General features: G+C 44.8%; 1 protein-coding gene across 1 annotated transcript in view; it reads right to left on the minus strand.

Annotated features, from left to right (window-relative positions):
* DSCAM (DS cell adhesion molecule) overlaps positions 1-23,323 on the minus strand; it is a 283,047-nt gene that overhangs the window by 48,252 nt on the left and 211,472 nt on the right. Inside the window, exons 14-20 of the mRNA XM_045165314.1 lie at positions 23,113-23,266; positions 19,484-19,601; positions 17,469-17,632; positions 15,735-15,833; positions 11,549-11,737; positions 9,571-9,861; positions 6,032-6,208 (exon numbers count right to left, since the gene is read on the minus strand). Coding sequence (XP_045021249.1) covers positions 6,032-6,208; positions 9,571-9,861; positions 11,549-11,737; positions 15,735-15,833; positions 17,469-17,632; positions 19,484-19,601; positions 23,113-23,266 — 1,192 coding nt within the window. The remainder of the gene's footprint in view (positions 1-6,031; positions 6,209-9,570; positions 9,862-11,548; positions 11,738-15,734; positions 15,834-17,468; positions 17,633-19,483; positions 19,602-23,112; positions 23,267-23,323) is intronic.

Raw genomic sequence — 23,323 nt, forward strand, 5'->3', positions numbered from 1 at the left:
CTTCTTTTTTTATGTTTTGGTTTCTTGGCCACAAGATGTGGGGTCTTAGTTCCCTGATCAGGGATGGAACCTGCCTCCCCTGCATTGGAAGTCGAAGTCTTTAAGCACAGGACCACCAGGGAAGTCCCTTATGTTTCTTTAAAAAAGAGGACTCTCATTCATAGGCACATCATCACTTTCATCTCCGAAGTTCTAGTTAAGTGAATGGAATTTGCTTTGCTTCATACCTCTCCAGGGGAATCACACGCACATGCCTCCCAAACACAAAACCAACGTGAGAGTAGCAGATTTCCCCCTGCTTTGCGTGCATGCTAAACTGCTTCAGTCGTGTCCAAATCTGTGCAACCCTATGGACGGTAGTTCACCAGGTTCCTCTGTCCATGGGATTCTCCAGGCAAGAAACTGGAGTGGGTTGCCCTGCCCTCCTCCAGGGGCTCTTCCCAATCCAGGGATTGAACCACATCTCTTATATCTCCTACATTGGCAGGCATGTTCTTTACCTAGTGGTTGCCACCTGGGAAGCCCCTTCCCCTGCTTTACCATGTCTCAAAAGCTCTTACTTGAAAGCTCCCTCACAACAACCCCTGCTTTTCTGTGGAATTGAAAGGTAGCTCATAAAGCAGCTATTTTCCTAAGGGCTCTAAAGCCTCCATTTACATTTTTATAGGCTTGAAAAAAGGACCCCCAATCATCTAGTCAAATGAAAGCTGATTCCAAAGTCATGATAAAATACATAACCCAGAAAAGAAGACCATATATTCTTGCCATCTCAGAAAACTGAAAATACAAACATGGACAAAATAGAACCCACAGGCAGGGCAAAGCCCTGGGTTGAGACCACCTGGCTCCCTCCTGCTCCTGCCTGCACCCTGCCCACCCCTGTGCCCCCATCCCTCACTCCGTAGCTGCCATTGGCCTGGCTCTGTTACCATCCCTCTGTTCCTGGGCTTTCCCACTGTAAGATATAGAAACCCTTTTTAAAAATTTAGTTCTGCCATAATACACCTGAAGTTTTGAAAGGATGATTTTTAAGAAATGAAGGTCAAAAGGATAAAAAGAAAGAAAACAGAAAGGAATGAAGAAGGAAGAAAATGCAAAGCTGAGAACTACAGTTTCAGACTTCTGATCCCATCTCAGCCCCAATTGGGACATTTATTAGTTCGCCAGTGACGTCTCTAGGGGGCCCACCCACCACTCTGTTTGCATGCATATGACTCAATGCATCACGGCCACCTTTATACAAGTCTACCTTGAGTCCAAGTGTCTTTGAGCTCCCAGATGCACACCTTTCTTCCTTTAGATTATCAGAGTTAAAGCTAAGTGTTGGTCTTACAGATGAGGAGAGATTTAGCTCAGATATTTGCAGAGCAGATAAATGGAATATTAGAACAGTCATGGCCCACCCCTTCAGCTGTGCCTGTAGATGGCCAAAGGCCACATTCTCTTTAGGAATGGTCTTCCGGAACTAATCGGCTTTAAACTATTAATCCATTTGAAACCATGTTTCAAATAATAGATACGCTTCTGTTCAAGGGAAGGAGGTCAGATTTTACGTCATCCACTGATTTTTATCTTTAGCTTATTTGAAACGTTGGAAGCAGCTTTTTGGCTTGGCATTGCCAGTTGACCCATACTGGTTGGGTACTTTGCACCCTCTTGGGTAAACTCATACTAGGAGGGGAAGCTTTTAGTGACCCCGGCCTTGATTACTTGACATTGGAATCAAATTTTTATAATTTGGCACTGCTGGGATCATGGGCCCAGCCAGTGATTTATTCTATAACCTTGCACTTCAAAGGAGCTAGCAATAGGAAAAAATCAGGGCATCATTTAAAGCAAAATGTGGCTTCTGAACTTGTGGATAAGGTTATAGATTTTTTAAAAAATGTAGCACTTGGAGACAATTTAGACTTTAGGAGGTCGTTAGGCTCTAAAATTAGTAATGCACTCAGGAAGGAAGAATATAGGTTGGCTAAACTGCTTGAGTCCCATTTTCTTTCTTTCTTTTTTAAAAAAAAATTTACATAAAGCACGTTATGGTGCGTTATCTAACTAGGTTGCTTGTCGATACAGTGAAACAAACCTACTTATAAACACTGAGTAGTATATAGCAATCAAACAAGGTCAATGGCACGGAGTTGATTTTACAGTGTTCATTAGGAACCGCTGCAGTATTTTCCTATAATCCAAATTTTCCTATTTCCAGTTTTGATCCTAAAGAGTAGTTGCTCAGGAAACACTGACCTATTATTAGAAATGTCCTTATTTTACACAATAAAATATTGTATGAAGCCATTCAATCTGTAACTATATTTGAACTCATTCTAACCCAGGGACATGATCTGTGCCTTATATGGGTCAGGTGGTAACTGAGTGATTCTACTAATGGACTCTGTTTAACAGACGGGCACCTACTACCTTAAACTCTGTGGCTCTAGTTTCCTCCCACGAGCAAATGGGAAACATGTATTATTAATTAACATACCAGTTCAAGGGCCCTTCAAATCTAAAAGATCTTTGGGGGGCAGGGTCTGGCCTTTTGGGCTTCCCATGTGACTCAGTTGGTAAAGAATCTGACTGCAATGCAGGAGACCTGGATTTCATCCCTGGGTCAGGAAGATACCCTGGGGGAGGGCATAGCAACCCACTCCGGTATTCTTGCCTGGAGAATCCCATGGACCAAGGAGCCTGGTGGGCTATAGTCCACGGGGTTGCAAAGAGTTGGACATGACTGAGCAACTAACACTTTCACTTTCTTTTCTGGCCTGTCACTGATTCTCCCAATAGCCCTAGTCACTCACTCTGCCCTTTTATGGCGCATTTTTCAATGTTATAGAAAGACGAGCCTGTCCCACGTAAGCCTTTGCTGACTGCCACTAGGATATCAGCTTCCATCGTCCTGGGACAGAATCTTAGTAACCTTTCTTTTCTCTCCAAGACCTAGCCAAACTCTTATGATCAAAGAGAGATGGTTAATAAGAAAATTTTACAGTTAGTTTTAAAAAATGTTGCATCTGGCCCACAAAAGATAATCAGAGAGAATGTGCTGAATTGAATACTTCAGTGTATCCAAAGTAAAACCTGCCATTTGGAAGGCTATGGAATGAGGTATCTGATCATTTTCCTTTTTTCCTGCCCTCTCATCAAACTCTTGACTTGGAAGCTTTTATTAGGCAAGTAAAATGCAAGACTGCAGATACCTTTGTGCCCTGCCAGCTGCTTCTCTGGGATTCTTTGCTCCTCAGCATCTCCTATGAATACATCTTCTTTGCCACAGCACTTATTTTCTCCCCCTGCTGAAACCTTTGTGTTAGCTCTCTCTCTGCTCCGGCACAAAGGAAACAAATTCGTTTCTGGGGAATGAAAGGCTGGACTTGAGGATGTGATGAGTTGCTCTCTGTACTGAGACCAGTGACAAAACAGCGGTGTGGGACAGCGGAGGTGCCAACAATAAAAATGCCAGCCCAGGATATTTTCTAGATAGAGTCCTTGCAAGGCAATAATGAAATTACAAGGGACTGTGAAGAACAAAAAGAAAGGACGTCCCACCTGCCACCGGTCTGACTCAAATGCACCAGGAAGAATATGCAACAGCTTTAGCATCTTTTTCTTGCTCTTGGCAGAGAAGAGCGAGGTTGGGGTGTTCAAGTTGTTAAATAGAAGAGGAAAATCAGACAGTAGTTGGGGAGGTGAAAGGAAGCAACAGGGGCCAGAGTGAAAAGAAAAGGTGTATTTAGCAGGGTGGGGGGAGATGCTGGGAGGGATTTAGTCTTTAACACATTTGTAGGTAAACCCTTGCGATCAAACAGGAATGATGGATGAGAAAGTGTTACCATTGGTTTTTAAGAATGTTATATGTACAATTTCTAGTTTTCTAAATGCAGCCAGTTCAACCTGTCTAAGTGCAACCAGAACAGACAGCCTTGGTACCTCAATAACAATGCCCCTAAGGCCAGGCTATGGGTTTCTGTTTTTGGTTAAAAAATGGAGGGGTGTTTAAAAAAGTCCTTTTGGAGGCTTTCCTGGTGGTCAGTGGTAAAGAATCCACCTGCTGATACAGAAGATACAAGTTTGATCCACGGTCCAGGAAGATCCCACATGTTGTGGAGCAGCTAAGCCCGTGCGCCACAGCTACTGAGCCTGTGCTCTAGAGCCTGGAAGCTGGGACTATTGAGCCTATGTGCCTAGAGCCTGTGTTCCACAACAAGAGAAGCCACTGCAATGAGAAACCCTTATACCATAACTAGAGAGTAGCCTCCACTCACCACAACTAGAGAAAAGCCCATGCAACAATGATCACCCAGCACAGCCAAAAATAAATAACTAAAAACTTATTTTTTAAAAAAAGTCCTTTTCATATATTAACGATGAACACTTGTGAACAGAATCCAATACAGCACACCTGATACTGAATTTCTCAATGGATTAGGCAATGCAATGTTTTTGTGATGCTGTTCTCATAAATGGCACCCCCTTTCCTCTCCAGCTGCAATTAACTGCTTCCTGTTTTGTGCTTACTGTCAGGCGCGTGTATGCTTCTCGGTTCTGTCTCGTCACAACAAAGATTTGGAGTGACGCACATTAAAGCCCTCGGCCCATCACAGCTCTCGGGTCTTGGACAGACCATGCTATAGCTCTTAGACAAATCAGTGTTACAGCTCTATTTTATTTAGAAAATAGCAAGAGAATCCATCCTTGAGGCGTGAGGGCATGCTGACCCAAAGACTCGAAGAGAGGAGAGTAGGGGAGCGTGCCAGTGTGCAGGAGAGAGAGAGAGAGAGAGACCACGCTTTGGCTCCTCTTTTTATATGATTTTTTTCCTCCCCCTGGGCCTGCCCTATGGAAATTGGGCTAGCCAGGGGTGCTGTTTGTTCTACCTGAGGTCCTCACTCAGGTCCTTGGACCTTACTTTGACCTTCCTTTGTTCTATTTTTGCAGGCTTTTCCCTTTCTTGTCTTTTAGCCGCCGCCATTTTGGACTCCTGTTTCCTATTCTAACTACCTAACAGAGCTATACCAAGAGGATGCCCTGGCTACGAGAAGACAGGTGGAAATATCCCCCTGTCCCGCCGATGTAACTGGTCTATGGTTAATTACACAAGAGGTCAACGTCCAGATCTACCAGCAGGGCTTGGGGATATCCCAGAGACATCTTAAGGACAGAGCTTCCAGGCTTGTCTTTCAAACGCAAATTTGAAGAACACAGGGGATGCTGCATTCCCCTCACTGCCCTGACACTAAAGTGCAAACAGCTTGTATATGCATTCTACCAAAACTTGGATTTACTCAATACCCTGACAGGTAACGAGGAGGGACTCAGAGAACTCTGTCCTATCCAGGGCTTTGTATTTGAAAGAACTCATTGTCCTCACATCACAGAGCCAGGGCCTGTAGGGCTGTTGCACAGGACCTGGAAATAGCTCCACTGCACAGAATCTACAGAGCTGGACATCGTAATAATGGTGCTGCTGACAATGGCTGTCCTCTGGCCCAAGTTATTATTATCTATTATTTTATTTTCTATTAGTTAAAGTGAAACTCTTACACCAGGATTCCGCTCCAATGTCTAATTCAGGAAAGCGTGTGTTTTCTGCCTCACAATGCTTTCCAGGGACCATAAACCCTCAATTTCCTCTTCCCGGCAATAAAACAGTTCTCATTTCCAGAGTCCATCAGACAGGTCTTTTTAAAGGAGGCCGTAATTGGTGGCATTGCTGCAGAGACTGAAAATTAAAGAGTGGCTGTTGGCAAACCCACAGGAAAGTCATTCTCTAAGGAAAGTCATTCTCTTGGTCTGCCAAGATAGGATTTAGGACACTTGAAAGAGGTTGGCTTTCACCCCGTTTCTGAGTAGTAACTTCTGTATGACTTGCCCGCGAGGCCCTGACACCCTGCTCAAGGAACATCACAGGTCACAGAACCAGGCAGCCTGGGGATCTGGCCCAGAGAGGGAAAGGCATTCCGTGGGGTGAGATTCCCCCCAGCTAGCTGTTGGTCCCGCTGTGCAGGGGGACGGCCGAGCCTCCGCTCACCTCTCAGCCGCTTCAGCCTCTGCTCACGCCTCCTCCTCCGAACCACCAGCAGGAGCACAAACAGCATCAGGACCCCCACCAGGATACAGGAGATGGTCACCAGCATCTTGAGCCCCTCGTTGGTTGTCAGCCCTTCATCACTTTGGACAACTGACTTAATGAGTGGGGGGATTGTACCTGAAAACAGGGTCATGATGTTAGGTGGCTGTTAATGACGACAGCATGGCGGAGTTTTTAGGGATGATGGGTTATAAAAACCGCGCGGGTGATCCGAGAGCGTCCACGGAGATGAAGATGAAAGGAACTCTTCATCTAGGTCCTTGCTAATTTCTTTACTCACTCACTTCCCTCCTATGCTTACTCTACAGAACATGGGACTAGAGTCTGCACAAAGGACAAAGCCCATTTCTTTGAAAGGGACTTCACTGGTAACGTGCTGGGTGCAGACACTTGAAAGCATAATATCCAGGCTGGGTGCTTTAAAAAGTCACATGCATTTACCTGGAGTTGAGTGTCACCCAGAACACAATTGAGAGTGGCTGTTTGAAAAATTGCACATCAAAGAAGGAACAATGGATTTGGCAAGTGGACAGAAGGCAGGCTTCGGGGAGACTGTACCAGATAGACCTGCTTAAAGGAGTGGAAAATCTCTTTTCTTTGGTTATTTCATTGCTTTTTATCATGGATGTAAGACCAAATCTACTTTTAAAAGTCTCGTTTCAGGACATTAGAGCAAAATCAACTTTTCAAAGAGAATCCATCCAGGTCTCTAAAGCAAGCTGTTTATTGACCCTTATAATGCCCTGAAATTCAGATTATTTAGAATTACAAGGAAACATTTAAGCAGTCTGAACTCTGAGCTGCTTTAAGCTGCCTTCTGCTGAGAGGCTGAACAAAATGGGTCCAGAGATTCAAACACAGGCATCCCCTTTTATGGAGCTTGCATTTTGACATCCACCACTATGAAAAGATGCTACAGTCTTCTGTATTTTCCATGTAAAACAAGGGCCAGGAAGTCAGTAATTTAGGAAAAATAATGCAAAAATAATATAATTTCCCTTTGAACAAAAAGTGTCTTTGTCCTGCATTTAGTGAGTAGAGCAGGAATACAGAACACCAGGCCCCTCTGCTGTTTGCTAAGGCCAAAAATATCATTCCTCCAACTTATAAACATTGGTTTTGGCTGGAGCCCCAGGTCTGCAAATGCTCAGAACTCAGGTAAGAGGCACAAAAGGGGATGCAGGTGAGGATGTGTCTGCAAAACCAAGATGACACAGGACCAGTACAAACACCTGGCTGAGGGGATGGCAGAAGAAAGAGTCCAAAAAAAAAAAAAAAAAATACGGAAGAATCTGAAATCTGACTAGTACAGCCAGAAAGCTAATCATCAATGTTTGTTTTCCCCCAAATGAAAAAAAATTCTTCAGGCAGAAGTGACACAAGAGATATTAAAGCTATATATCCACAAGCTTGGTTCAAAGAAATATGTAACCTTTTTCAAGGAAAATAGACATATGCATTTGTCTTTCTAGTGTAATAAAATCATGTCAGATTCAGAACATTTTACATGTAGCATGTTTTTCATGATTCTAATCTGAGATCTTGGATAAAGTGAGGACATTTCTTTTAGAAAATAACCATTTAAAGTCTGCAGAGCACTTTGTTAAGTAAGAATGACAGTTTCAAATGCTGCATGTGAGAGGTTGCTAATTAAATGATTAGCTGTAAGCCTATCACCAACGTGCACCTTGAAGCTGTGTGCTCTGGACCACACAGATTACAGTCAGGCTGGGTGCCAGAGCGGGATGATCAAAAGGCAATTAGTGGACGTCCATCATCTAAAGCAAGAAATATACTTTCTGCTCAAATGTGTACTCTGCTAGCAAAGGACTTTGGGGAGCCTTTAAACTCTAGGGAAAAGTTTGGTCAGCATCAAAGCCCTTTAGTTTGTCAGATCAAAGAATGAAACAGAGTTGGAGGAGAAAGCAGGTCAGACGTGCTGCTCTATGGTGGCTGATGCTCTGCGATGGAACCTCTTGGAGTGAAGTCACTGCTGATTGAGGCCAGGAGATTAGAGTGATGTGGCCCAGGAGGAGCAGGGCTTCTGAGGAGAAGCCTCACATCTGGGAGCTGGATCAGGGGCCTTGAGGGCAGGGGCCCAGGCTGGTATCACCAGCTCCAGGACTCCCACATAGGCACCTTCTTGCCTTCACCCCACCCAGGCCTGCAATGCTGGGGGCGAGCCTGTGCTGTGGCTGAGGAGGAATTTGTGCAGGAAATTCCAGGGTGTGCCAGGGTGGGAGGAACAAGCCCAGGGCTGGTCAAGACTGACCAGGAGAAAATGGCTAAGGGAGAAGCTGAGTCCACATCACCTTCAGAGCATCCTTTGGTCATGTCCCAGGCTCCTTGGGTTTATGGACTCTCTTTTCTTAGGACAGGATAACCAGTAGTCCAAGGAAGTTCCTGCCAGGGCTATAATTAAGGCAAGATCCTGAATGCACACAGGCAGAAGAGAGGACACCCCTTAGCCTTTCCAGTAAAAAATACAGTACGGGCTGTTTGCTCAGGCACAGACTTTCTGGGTAGGTCACCCAGCACCGTGGTCTGGCCTGGTGGGTAGATGCTGGACAGGGGCTCCGAGGGAGCTGAGCCCACAGCTCCAAATTATCTGACCAGTGGAGACTGTTTTTACAAATGAGCACAGCACCTAATTCAGCCACTGCCTTTCCCAGAGTACCACTGCAAAGCTGCAAAAATCAGCTCAACTTGCTTCTAGTTAGGACTCTCTGAAATTCCCTGACTGCAGAACCATCAACGTCAGACCGTCTTTAGCTTCACTGGTCTTGACATTTGTTCAACATCAATAAATGGCCCACAATACTAGCTGTAGGAAAAAAAGGATAAAAATGTCTCTCTCTTATTTTCAGTCAACTAATTGTCACGAGACACCTTGCCTGGTTTTCAGAAACCCCTTGCAAATTGCATGTTTGTATGTGTGTGAGCCTATGCATGTGTGCATGTATGTGTATGTGTGTGCATGTCTGCTACCATCCTTTGACATTATTCTATTTCTATCTGTACCTCTGTTTCTTCTCAGAGACTAACATAAGCACCTTCACTTATGGAAAACTGCTTTTGCACATGCAATTTAAGGGCTAAATGAGAGAAAAAAGAAAGCTGTTATGTGGTTTGGGATGGGGTGGCAGAGGGGAGGGAGACAACAAAAGCAGTGTTAGCTCACAGTCATGACCAAGCACCAACCACGTGCAGAGAAGCCTTCAGCCCGAAGAGAAGTCACTCCTGCACCCTGACTGCCTAGTGAGGGTCCCCAGGCCTCAGTCCCTCCTTCCTGGAACAGCCATGGCCACATGGGTACCTGGTCTAGGGAGCCCTGCGGGTTGCAGACTGGACGGCCCCCAAGCCTAAGGGGATCTGAGGGCATGGGTCACATTGCACTGAGGATGGATGTCGAATGGGAGAGGGACAGCGAGCTTGTGCACGTGTCCCGAGATGCAGGCGGGAGGCCAGGGCCAGCTTACTGCCATCGTAGTTGAGCGTGGCGAAGTTGGTCTGCTTCTCTGCACAGCCCGCGCTGTTGCACACCCTCATTTGTAGCTCGTACCACGTGGCCTCCTGAAGGTCGTACAGGATGTAGGACTTGGAGAGGGAGGTTCTCTGGGCTGTGGTCCAGACCGTGGTCCCGAAGGGTCTGTACTCGAGTGTGAAGGACGTGATGGGGCAGCCGCCGTCATTCCAGCCAATGAGGTTGAGCCGCACACGTGTGGTATTGATGCTAGCGAAGAGCTCCTGCTCCTTGGAGAACTGGGGCTCTGTGGAGAGGGCACAAGGGGCCAGGCCACGGGGTGTGTGAGTGAAGGTCACCAAGGTCGTCCCACACTGCCCTTGGACTGCTTCCCTGCAGGTGAGGGGCTCAGTCCAAGTCTGGGTCACAGGCTACTTGCTACCTGTCCACTCTTTACCAGGATGTTATGAACCAACAGGCTGTCCCAGCCAAGATAACCTAGGAGTGAAAGGGAACATTGGGCAGGTAGCAGTTATCTTTGTGAATCTTAGATTTCCCTGAAGAACAATTCTGTTCTCAGGTATGTGTTTCCTTGAGTGTTTTTGTTGTTGTTGTTTGTTTGTTTTTTTACTTTGTTTTATTTGGTGGGCAAAACTTAGGATGTCAGCCCAGGACACAGCCTCTCAGGTAGCTTTGAGGGATTCCTCCTTCTTGAGTAGTTTTGAAGGAACCACTGTGATGTGCTGGGCTGATGTATCCATTCATGGACCTGACCCAAGAGAAGGCAGACTCGGACGTGGGAAGTACCCACAGCACCCAAGCGCTTCGTACTGGAGCCCAGGGACCCGATGGGTATATTTCTGCAGAAGTCAGCACTTCATCATCTGAGCCCTGGTGTGTGTTATCCAAAACTCAGCACTGCATCCAAATGACACCCTCGCCTGCTGATGTCTGGCGTGCCTGTCATGTGGTCCATGCCACTGGATGAGACTCAGCGGGAGGAAACCTGCAGAGACCCTCTCTTCACCTCCTCACCTACACTCACGTGCAGCTCCATCCCTCCCTCCCGCTGCTGTTTTCAGGCTGCACATTTCACCTCTCAACATCACTGCCCTGGGGTTCGCCTCCCTGAAGGTCCACCTTTCAGAAGAAGGTTAACAGTCAACCCCAGTGACTTCTCACCTGGAAAGCAGAGTCTATGAGGCAATGTGACAGTTATAAATAAAAGGGAGGAGGTGACAAGGGAGGAGGTCACCTTAGGAGAAGGTAAGAGGGCAAAGGTCACACTTCATGGCTACTCAGCCTGGGAATGGAGTAGTACTGTTGGCACCAAAGCCCTTGATTTTCAAAAGACATTTCTTTTTTTAAAAAACATCTTTATTGAAGTATAGTTAATGTACAATGTTGTATTGGTTTCAAGTATAGAGCAAAGTGATTCAGTTATACATATGTGTGTGTGTGTATACATACACACACATATATATATATATATATATATATTCTTTTCAGATTCTTTTCCTTTTAGGTCATTACAAAATAGTGAGTACAGTTTCCTGTGCTATACAGTAGGTCCTTGTTGATGATCTGTTTTATACACAGTAGTGTGTATCTGTTAAATCCAAACTCCCGATTTAGTCCTCTCTACCCTTCTCCTTTGGTGACCACAAGCTTATTTTTTTTTTAATTTAAATTTATTTATTTTAATTAGAGGCTATTTACTTTACAATATTTTTATGTCTGTGGACACTCTTCTTTTAAACTGCCAATGAAATAATTAAAAAAGAGAATCAGACTATTTTGTAAAGACCAGCCATTTCTCTCAATATGCTGAAACACTGTCAGACCCATCAGGGGATAACAACATTCAAACTCACAGATCCATGATGCATCTTTTGTGACTCCAATCTGCTGCCCGCACCCCGCCCCCCCGCACCCCCCCAATACTTTGATCTGAAAGACAGAGGATCTCTAGAAACAACAGAAGTCTTATGTACCTTTGCCCAACGTTTTCGCTTCTATGATCTCACTTATGCGCCCGGGTCCCACTCCATTCTGTGCAGTGAGAGTGAACTTGTACCAAGTCCCACACTTCAGGTTTTCCAGGCGGTAGGAGCGTTCGCTGGGGCTGATGGGAAAACTCCCCCACTGCTCACTGTTGTCCTCGGAGTACTGCAGTATATATCCTTCGGAAAACAAGAGGCAGTCATGGAACGTTACTTGCTTTCCCTCGAATGTTTGCACTGTGTGCAGGGTGAGTTCTCAGAACTGTGTATCTTCAGAAGAGAATAATTGCACTCCAGGACACTGAATCCCGGCTGGGAGAGGTGCTGTGACGACATATTGATTATGAGATATTTAGGCTACACCAGATGCTACAATGGTGGGAGCGGTGGAGAGTGTAATGAAGTTAAAACCATGTTCTGCCCATTCTCTTTAAAAGGTGTAACTGGACACCCGATCTCTAAATGTCTGATCTTCAGAGCACATGTGCCCAATCCTTGGGAATGGGTGTAGTCTGAAGCTGGGTTATTTTTATATATTATATATATTATGTGCATGCATGCTAAGCTGCTTCAGCTGTGCCTGACTCTCTCTGACCCTATGGACTATAGCCCATCAGGCTCCTCTGTCCATGGAATTCTCCAGGCAAGAATACTGGAATGGGTTGTCATGCCCTCCTCCAGGGGATTTTCCAACCCAGGGATTGAACCCAGGTCTCCTCCTGCATTATAGGCAGATTCTTTATGGTCTGAGGCACCAGTGAAGCTCTCATATATAAATATATGTTATATATTCAATGCATATATAAATATATATTATTTATTAAATATATATATACATATAATATATTTTATAATATCCTCCTGGCGGTTCAAATGGTAAAGAATTCACCTTCAATGCAGCCGACCTGGGTTCAATTCCTGGGTCAGGAAGATCCCCTGGAAAAAGTGAATGGTAACCGACTCCAGTATTCTTGCCTGGAGAATCGCACAGACAGAGGAGCCTGGTGGGCTACAGTCCTTGCAGACTCAGAGAGTCAGACAAGACTCAGCTACTAACACTGTCACACTTTCACATTATATATAATATATATTTGGTTTTATAGGGAACCAGAGCTTTGGAGAAGGGGTATGCTATCAAAAGGGGTAGGACTCTCCTCAGCCAACTCTGCTCAGTCCACATCACTGTGTCAGGCATTATCCACAGCCTGTTACTCACACCACCTCACACAACCCTGCACATTAGTAATTAACATCTCCAGAGCAGTGACCAAGACACTGAGGTCCAGAGAGGTTAGGTGATCACACTTGGGTCTTACCAGCAGGATTCACATCCTACTGTCAAACTCTGAAGCCTGTGCTCCTGGGCCCCTGTGACCATGGAGACAACCCCCACCCCTGTTACAGCCTTCATCCCTGCCACCCCATCCACCTTCCTGGGGCAAATATGTCCTGTCTGTTCTGCCCTTGTCTCCTAAGCCTTCACACCCAGACAGCCTGGGAGTAGCCTGCTTGATGTGTGGTGTCCTTATACTAGCATGCTGGCATCTTCTCTCCTGCCCATGGAACTCCATTTTAACACCAGTAAGAAATCACTTCTCACCTCCACACCACAGTGCCCGTGAACCCCAGGCTGCCAGAAGCAGTGTTTTCCATGCGTCTCATGTGAGGTCACCTATCTCTGAGTCCTCCTTCTGCGGCCATGGTCAGCACCATCTCTACTGCTTCCTCCTTCCCTGCCCTCTGGCCCCTGCAGCCTTGGGGCCCCTCCTCTTTCCTGAGCTTTGTTTTCCCTTCCCTGTTCCTGATCTGCACTCAACACTGGACAGGTGAGTGATGGATCTGGATCTAGCTTCCACCGTCATATCCTGACTTCACCACTCCTTGGTGCCCCATGCATCATGGGACTTGTGCTTTCCTTCTCATGTCCTCCATCTAAACCACTTCTAGGAAGCTTTTCTAAGTATTGGCCATGGGAACCCCCATGTCAATGGCTTTGGCCCCCACTGTATTTCAAGGATTTCTGGTCATCTTTGCTTGGAAACTCTTCATTACTGAAATTGGCTCCATCTCTAAGACCTTCCACTCCATGCCCTTCCTGAAATTATTCTCCCATGAATTCACACTTCCTCTGTCCATGGGATTCTCCAGGCAAGCATACTGCAGTGGGTAGCCATCCTCTTCTCCAAGGGATCTTCCCAACCCAAGGATTGAACCTGGGTCTTCTGCATTGCAGGCAGATTCTTTACCATCTGAGCCACCAGGGAAGCCCCTCCAGACCCAAGACTTTGTGTCATTTGAGCCTCAAGTCCTAGGGTTCCTTAGACTCCTCTACTGGTGCCCCATTTTTTTTTTTAATTTTCCACCTTTTCTTTATTAACTTCTTTAGTGGGAATGGCCAGAAGTTGGTAATATGGAATATTTTTGCATTTGACTCCCTTTATTTCTTTTGGTTCTCCACCTAGCTTAGAACCTCTGATAGACAATCTTAACCAGAAGCCTGTTTTCACTCACTCTGGTGAGTCCTGGCCACACTTACCCTGCTGGTCACCAGCTTTGGTAACCATGCTTCACCTCCCTGTGCAAGAGGTCCAGCACCTCTTGAGCAAGTCATTAACCTGTGATGACTGTGACCACTGCAATCTGTGCCGTTTCCCTGCAGCTGGGGCCTTGTTCCTCTCGGCAATGGCATTCGCCATTAATGACTCCCGGCGCATTTCCTATGGCATCTGTTATAGATTTTACCCATGTTCCTCAAACCCACAAACACATCCTCTCCCCTAATCATCCAACTATTAAAAAAAAAATAATACCACCTTTTTCTTCCCTACAACAGGGAAAAATCCTCCCCTTCTCCCAATAGAACACTAATCAATGTTTAACAATTGGGTCTGGAGAAAAGAAAAGCCTGTATGGGTAGCAAATATCCCTGACCTGGCTGTGATTACTGAGGGCAAAGCTGGGAAGAGGAGCGGCAACTTGCTATCACGTGCTGAAATGACCTGGCTCCAGACGCCACTGGCCTTGCTCTAAAATGGCTCTGTATGTCCAGTTGTCTCATCACCTTCCTCCTCTCTCAGAAGAAGGATGTCCTCTGCCTACAGAAATCTATCCTCCAGCCTCTCCCTGTTGCTCTAGGACCCCTTCTGTCACTTGCTTCTTAATCCCATGCATCTGCAGTTGCCCCTCTGGGTTATTTCTCTCTGCTTGGTCCAAATATTGCTCAGAATGTTCTCCCAATCCTATTGAGGCTGGAATCATCAGGCTAGCTCATTCCTTCAGTTTGTGAAAGTGGACGTGTTACTCACTCAGTCATGTCTGACTCTTTGTGACCCCATGGACTGTAACCTGCCAGGCTCTACTGTCCATGGGATTCTCCAGGCAAGAATACTGGTGTGGGTTGCCATTTCCTTCTCCAGGGGATCTTCCCAAACCAGGGATTGAACACAGGTCTCCCACATTGCAGGCAGATTCTTTACCCTCTGAGCCACCAGGGAAGCCCCTTCCTTCCATTTAAATACCCTTATTCTTTTCTACTCCTGATTGCAAAAGATTTGTGGAACTAGGTCGCTCCCATCTTTTAGTGCATTCTAAATCAGAACAGTCGCTGTGGTTATTCAACTGAAGGAATGAGTACCTGAACAGAAGAAGCAGTGTTGACAACAAGGGGAAGAAACTCAATGTAGCCTCTTAGGGGAGAGGCACCACATTTGTTTTTTCTTTCTTTATTGCTGCTGTCCAATCCTATTGAGGCTGGAATCATCAGGCTAGCTCATTCCTTCGGTTTGTGAAAGGGGAAGTGTTAGTCACTCAGTCATGTCCAACTCTTTGTGACTCCATAGACCAAAGCATGCCAGGCTTCCCTGTCCTTCACTCTCTCCTGGAGTTTGCCCATACTCATGTTCTTTATTGGTATGTGTTAATATTTCACTCAGATTGGATGCATGGTACTGATTCTGTGAATGGATTTCCTTGGATGAATGAGTGAGTGACAACAAATACTATAAAAATAGACGTGTGTTTTTTTGGGGGTGTGTGTGTAGGTAATGGAAGAATTCATTATATGATGAGTTTGGGGGAGAAACAAACACATGACAATTACTTGGTAAAAATGTGTCACTTATCAACTTGTGGATAATGTCAATTAATCATCCATTGTGGGCAAGCTCTTTCTTCTTACCTCTTATAGAACTGCCTCCATTGTCCCCAGGGAGCCACGAGAGGGTGATGGAAGAAGAGGTGGTTTTTGAAACTGTGAGCCGAGGCTGATCTGGTGGAACTAGAGAGGAAGCAGTTTTTAGAAAACAAGAATTAGTTGTTCACATCTTCAGTCTTCTTTAACAGTCATTTACCAAATGATTTTTAACAGCCATTTATTAAATAAATGTTTCAGGTTGACAAAATATGCAATTCATGTCTGTCAAAATGTCTATTTAATTGATATCCTGGGCTAAAGAGATAGAACAGAATGATTCTATTCTTTAAAGAAATTCAATCCCATTTCTACTTGGATTTATTTTTTCATTCCCTTGCCAATTCCTTGAGTATCTGAGTTGCTCATCACTCATTAAAACCTTCTGTGAACTTACTAAAGATACATGCATTATTTCACTCTGAATTTCAGCCATGATTCAAATGACAAAGACAAATGGCACCCACTTAGCTTTTCTGTTCTCAGCTATATGAAAGGGGGAGGGTAAGTGTAGCTAGTGAGAAAAAACTGCAAAAATTTCCAGTATTTGACCCACCCTTCCAAGAGGCAACACACACACACACACACACACACATACACACACACACACACTCCACTGAAATCACAGGTGCACCACTGAGTGGAAGTGCACACACTTGAACTGTCACATAAGGTTTGAAGAATACACACTTCTTATCAATGAGCCTTAATAATATCTTGGATTAGCTCTCTGGACAGAAATACTGAAGAAATTTGGAGTAAGGTTATCAAAATTATATAGGAAGCTTCTCATAAAACGTCCTTCTCTTTTCCTCTGAGAGAAGCCTGGTATTAACCCAAAGCCATGAAAAATAGATTCGTCTCTTTAGAGTTATAACACAGTGTCTATCTCTGGAAAATGCCCTGAAATTCTCCCAACTTCAAGTTACTTGAAATTCCCGATCAATTTTACATTATTTAAAAAAATAGATAGTACTCCTTCCCTTCCCTCCCACTGAGGGCAACATTTATTTTATTTTTTATCAAGCCTTCTGTGATTTATTACTATGATAACACAAATTACTGTGATTAATTTAATGTGACAATATTGTTAGCACTATATTAATTATTAATGTGATAACACTTACATCTGGAAAAGTATACACTTTGATTTTTCTACTAATAAAATATCACTGTGCATCCAAATTTGAACCCAATCAGTGGCCATTTGGGATTTTATGCATGTTTTTAATTCAACAGTCTTAAATTTGTCATGTACTTTTGGAGTATGAAGTCAAGAAAAATTACATACACTGTATTAAATACATAATTAAACATGAATGCCCTCTAGAGTTTCAGCTAGTGTCCTTTTAATATACACTGCATATGACTAGTGAGTTAATTAACATTCATAAAGCATCTCAATTTGGAATTATTTCTTGCTGGTATTTTCTGGGTGATGCTTATATACATGTGGAATAAATCGTGCAATTAGCAAAGACAGATGAGACTAGGTTCTCATATGAAAATATGTAAACAGTGTTAGCTCTCAGGTTATGAATGCTTTTTATTTACCTTGATTTGTTTAACTCTAATCTCCAAAATGAACATCCATGCTTTTGTTATATGAAAGTAGCAATTAGCTCTTTACAAAGGCTGATTTTTAAATTTGCTCACTTTCATTCTTTGCACAAAGGCATACATACAAAAAGTAGCATTAAGAAGAACCCCCAGACGCGGTACCTTGTACTTGTAAATTTAAGATAATTTCATCCGACCCCCAGTTGTTATTGGCGATGCAGCTGTAATAGCCAGAGTCCTCTGCCTTCACAGTGCGGATGACAAAGCTGCCATTGCTGAAGACGCTTCTCCGCCCATCAATCGTTACCAGGCTGGGCGTCCCGTTACTACCTCACAGGAAGAAAAAGGCGCAGATTAAAGAAATTACAATCTAAGTTAGCTGAGGTTGGGGAAAAGCACAAACACCCTCCAACGCAGACAACCCATTCGGAATATTATATTAAGTAAGAACTAAACCATGATTATATGAGGCAAACAGTCACACAGGTGAGTTTGATTATTTGTACAAAATGCTGTGTTGAAGTGAAGTCTGTGTGGAGGTCTGTGTGGCTTCTGGCTCCTGACATACGTCAATGCTTATCATATCCCAAATGAGATTGGTTCTGTGGGCAGATATACCATTTTGACCAGATCATATCGGGACAATTAAGTTTGGGGGTGGCTTGTAGATTCATGGAAAATTGCAGTTAATGATTGTGGCATCAGAAATGAACTATAGTGTGGCAAGAGGGTGATGAGCCAACCCTGGTATAAAGAGAGCTCCCTTGGTGATTTCTTAGCCTTGGCCACAGGGAGAGGGGATTGTCTAGTCATCTAGGGCCATCCCCACATCTGGTGGATGCCACTTAACCTTGGGAGCGTACTGATTTCCTTAACTGACATTAAAAGAGATGAGAAAGTAGTTACTGAGGAGAGCATGGCAACCCACTCCAGTGTTCTTGCCTGGAGAATCCCATGGACTGAGGAGCCTGGTAGGTTATAGTCCATGGGGCTGCAAAGAGTCAGACATGACTCAGTGATTTAGCACACACATACCAAGACTATCATTTCAATAGTTTATGTCTTTGAAGTGCCTTTGTTTGAAAATAGGGACTCTTCTCAGTCTCAAATCTCTAGCTTCATCAGTGAATGCTCAGCCCTTTATTTATATCTTAATTTCTTCCTCTGAGTAAAGTACTTTAAAAATTTACATGAATGGAATCTATTTCATCCACTTTCTCCCTTCCATCTCAGCTGTTATTATTTCAATAATTCCTACCGAGCATGAAAAACTGGGTTTTACATTAGCAAAGTCCTAATGTATTCCATAAAGAAGGCAAAAGGACTGTAAAGAAGGATGAGTGCTGAAGAATTGATGTTTTTGAATTGTGGTGCTGGAGAAGACCCTTGAGACTCCCTTGGACAGCAAGGAGATCAAACCAGTCAATCCTAAAGGAAATCAGTCCTGAATATTCATTGGAAGGACTGATGCTGAAGCTGAAACTCCAGTACTTTGGCCACCTGATGTGAAGAACTGACTCATTTGAAAAGATCCTGATGCTGGGAAAGATTGAAGGTGGGAGGAGAAGGGGACTACAGAGGATGGGATGGTTGGATGGCATCACCAACTCAATGGACATGAGTTTGAGCAAACTCTGGGAGACAGTGAAGGACAGGAAAGTGTGGCATGCTGCAATCTGTGAGGTTGCAGAGTCAGACATGACTTAGCAACTGAACAACAGTAACAACAATGTATTCCATTTCTTAAAGCCATTTCTCAGAGCATTTCAATTAGGGTTGGTTGGCCCATTGTCTTGGAAGGAGAGGAGATAAGTCTAAGTCTCAAGTCTCCTTGGGTATGTTTATCTCAGATATATAGGGGATTTTCATGATAAAGTACAGAAAACTTACACAGAAATTATTCAGTTGGCTAAACTATTTTCCTCGGAAGCATTGTCATGAACTTAAAGCTAAGCATTTTAAGAGAATTGACATGATAGATCAGATCCTTTTAGTACTAAAGCTGAGATTCCTCCCCCATCAGCCTCAACCAGCTTCCTCTCTATTGCAGAAGACTGGGTAGTTTTCCTGGAGCTTTCATGAGTGTAAATCTACAACTTTATACCACGAGACCCAGAATAGTGTCCGGAGCACTCTCCTAGTGTTGTATTGAGGGCATGCATTGGGTTACTGGTTACCTGTCTTTCATCCACTTTACGGCAGGAGAGGGGTCCCCAACAGCTTTACAAGGCAAGGCAATGTCTTTCATCCAGGGAGTAGTCACCGTGCCACTGAAGGTCAGGATTCGTGCGGGAGCTGGACCACCAAACAGAGCAGAAGTGCAGTGACTCTACGGATTCGTCTACAGAGGCCAAGATGACCTTCCCTAAACCAGTGACACCCCCCAAAGGTGAATGCAGCCCTGCCAATCAATGTCACACTTCTCAACACTATTCCTTGTATCAGTGGTCTAAGGGATTTTCATTGTACGAACATATGAACTGCTGAAAATCCCTACTATAGTATTTTCTCCCCTTGTATCGACTAGACACGGCGATCCCAAATTAAATATGTGGGACTTCATAAGCCTAGCAGCTCCAAGCTGTGCTTTCTGTGAGCCCAATTATTTTTCGAAGCACTTTATTAAGCAATTTATCTCAACACCCCAAACTGCACGTTAAAATATACTTTTAATATCTGAGAGAAGAGACAAAACAAAACATAAAGCCCCAAGACAGGAAGAGGTAAAACTGGAATGACTTCTATTTATCAGTTTTGTGGTACTTTCCCGGCTTTTTTATATCAGCTTGATCTTCAGCACGAATGTTGAGGGAAAAATTCCAGAGCGACTTCTCTTGAAGTATCACAATTTGCTTGGGACAGTGATTCAGATGCTGGAACAAAAGCTTCTCCTGGGGACATTGGGCACTGGGACAGTCCCAAAGTGGCCAAAGAACATGGGGGTGGGGGGAGGGAAAAGCCCAGGGCAGCCCTGTTTGCAGGGACATCCTTGGATACAGGAGGGGCCCTGTACTAACAGGTTCCTAGCATCATCTTCTTGGGTGAGACACAAAAGCTGGCAGAGGCACCAAGAAATGAGTCTTCCAGAGGCAAAATGATCTGCTTGACCTCTGCCATACCCTGGGACCCTGGTTTCCAGGATGCTCCCTCCAGAAGCTCAGCCCATCTAGACAAGAAGCCTGCCCACAGACAAGAAGCCTGCAGGCAGAAGCCGTTCCAATCTGATTCTGGACTTAAAAACATGGGACTAGTGTTGGGACCCTTGCACCATTTTGGACTTGAGGGTTGAAATTGACCAATGGACATGGGGGCCAGGCTCCTCAGGAAAGTACTGGAATTCAAGGAAAGGTGGAATTCCTGGAGCCAACTCAACAGGAGTCACCCTGGTCTGGAACACAAGTCATTATGACTAGCAGACAACTCTGACTTCTGTTGTTTTGAGCGCTGGAGGCCAGAGCAGAGAGCGAGGAAGTGCCAGTGGGCTGAGGCAGAGTCTATTTTATGCAGCAAATGTTACAGCAAAACCCACCCACGTGCTTGAACATGCCCTGTCCGCAAAGGAAACTGTGGCTCTTCCTCCTGAGAGGAGTGTCTTCAGAGGCGGCCCATAGAGGAGACCCTGTCACCGTGGAATGCTCTATCAGTAATTGACATTTCTGATTTTCCATCATGGTAACAAAAATATCCTGGGCAGGTGGCATTGGATTTCTGACACTGGAAGGCTGATCCCCTTCATACCTTTCAGACCATCCTCTTATATGAGGATGAATGTTCATGCAGCAAAATGGGGGTTGATAGGGAAACTCAGCTAGAGGTGGGGCTTTTAAGCTTTCCAATAGCCCCCTCCCCCTGTAAAAAAATACATTTTACATTGAATTCCAGAAGCTGCATATATGTTATATGTGTGTGAATGAAAATAAGGTTCTACACATGAATGCTCACCATGTCATGCATTCTGATCTTTTCTACTTTTTTTTCAAGCCTAGTCTAGATTCCTTGACTCAATTCTATTTTGGTCATTTCAGTTCTTTAATATGCTGACTCTAACTCCTAAACTTCACTCCAGGACTTAGGAGTGCTTTTCCACCAGCGTTTTGTGAAAGCGCTGGCTAAAACCACTTCATCTTCAAGCCCAACACCCCCGGTTTCTAGAATTAACGCCTGTTGGTAGCAGTTGGCATGTATAGGATCCCACTGTGAAATTCTAAGACTAAGCAAACTGGAGCAGGCAAGAGAATCACGTAGAATCTTTGGTGAAAAAATGCAGATTCCTCCTCTGGCTTTGTGATTCAGCGGGTATCGGGGCGGCGGGGGGCGGGAGCACTCCAGGAGGCCATCTTTGAATGAGGACCTCAGGTGATTCTAATCAGACACTGTGCCTCGCCAGCAACCTGATGCCCTTCCCAGATCCTGTGGTGCTCTAGCTACATGGCCCTGAGCTCTGTGCTGCCCCCTGACCCTGGGCTTCCTCCCAGGACACCATTCCTCCAGGACTGGGTCTGTGGTTGCATTCTGCTCCTCCTTGTACCAAAGCCCCAGCCCTCTTCCTGAACCTAACCCTGGATTTTAAAACGGGATCTGCCAGCCTGCCTTGACCTCCCAACAACTACAACATAAGCTGCACCTGCCTCCTCCCCCTTTGGGCAGCCCCGTCTGTCCAGCTCGGACCTTTTGGCCATTATAGTTTACAGTTTGCCAGGGTCTGGGGCTCCTGGGTGGTGCCAGCCCTCTGGATGCCTGCACCACCCCAGAGGCATTCCCTAGCTCAGCTCCTTTTTGGAAAGCCCATTTTGATCATCTCCAACTCTGGGTGAACCCTGGTTAAGAGTGAGAAGCTGGAATCTTGGAAGGTTTGTTTTCTCTTTCAGGCACCTGGAAGCCTTATGAGTACTAAATTTCCAACGTGGTATATTCCAGAGTCAGGAGCATCTCCGGTTGGCTTGGAATTGTGAGGTAAATACATTTGTTCATTGACAAGGGCTAATTTATGGGGACTCTGAACACTGTATGGCAGCAATTACCAGAAGTCAAATAAGAATATTGTGTGTCTATATGTGCTTTTTAGGGCCAGTATAACATCTTAACGTGAAGATATTACATTCACTTTGTGGAACTTTTTGTTCCTAAAACAAACTTCATTTTGTTACCTAAGGTCTTTACAGCATTCTGTCAATAGCTTCCCTGGTGGCTCAGATGTTAAAGAATCTGTCTGCAATGCAGGAAACCCAGGTTCAATCTCTGGATCTAGGAGATCCCCTGGAGGAGGAAATGGTAATCCACTCCAGTATTCTGGCCTGGAGAATTCCATGGAAAGAGGATGTTGACAGATTATAGTCCATTGGGTCACAAAGAGTTGGACACTACTGAGCAACTTTCACTTTAACATCAATTTAAGAAGAACTAATGATTTTCTTACAGTTGTCAGGTTTCAAATTCCATAGACCAAAAAATAGACATTTATCTTTAAGAAGCATGATACCTGATTTTGAAGATGGTAGAACTTGCTTGGGAAGCAGTAATGTAGTGATTTTCACTCTAAGAGATGGATGGGGGCTCCTTTTCCTAATTTCTCCTGAGACACTGGCAGTTGTAAAGCTGCTCATCCATAGGAGGTGGTTTTCCGATTGGCACAAAAGCCCAGTGCCAGCTAGCAGTGACCCATTTCTTGGGCTGAAACGGGCAACGCGTGGTGTTCTGGTTTACTTGATTTGTAGGGCATTATCAGCTTTATTTCAAAGAGAACAGAGGTATAACGCCAGTACAGCTGTAGTGGAAAATAAGGTCCTTCCTGCAGCGTGCCACCCACCTTTAGCAACAGGCTCCACGGTAATGATTTCACTGCTGTTCCCTCTGCCGGCTGAGGTCACGGCCACCACCCAGACGCTATACTGACGATTCCGACTCAGGTTAGGAATTCTGTAGGAAAATGAGTCAGGAGAGGCTTCAAACTCGCTGATCACCTGTGAGAGGAGACATAAATGTTCCCACATTCAAGGAGGCAATGGCACAAGTGAATC

The sequence above is a fragment of the Bubalus bubalis genome, chromosome 1 (assembly GCF_019923935.1).
Source record: "Bubalus bubalis isolate 160015118507 breed Murrah chromosome 1, NDDB_SH_1, whole genome shotgun sequence".
In the NCBI taxonomy this organism is placed as follows: Eukaryota; Metazoa; Chordata; class Mammalia; order Artiodactyla; family Bovidae; genus Bubalus; species Bubalus bubalis.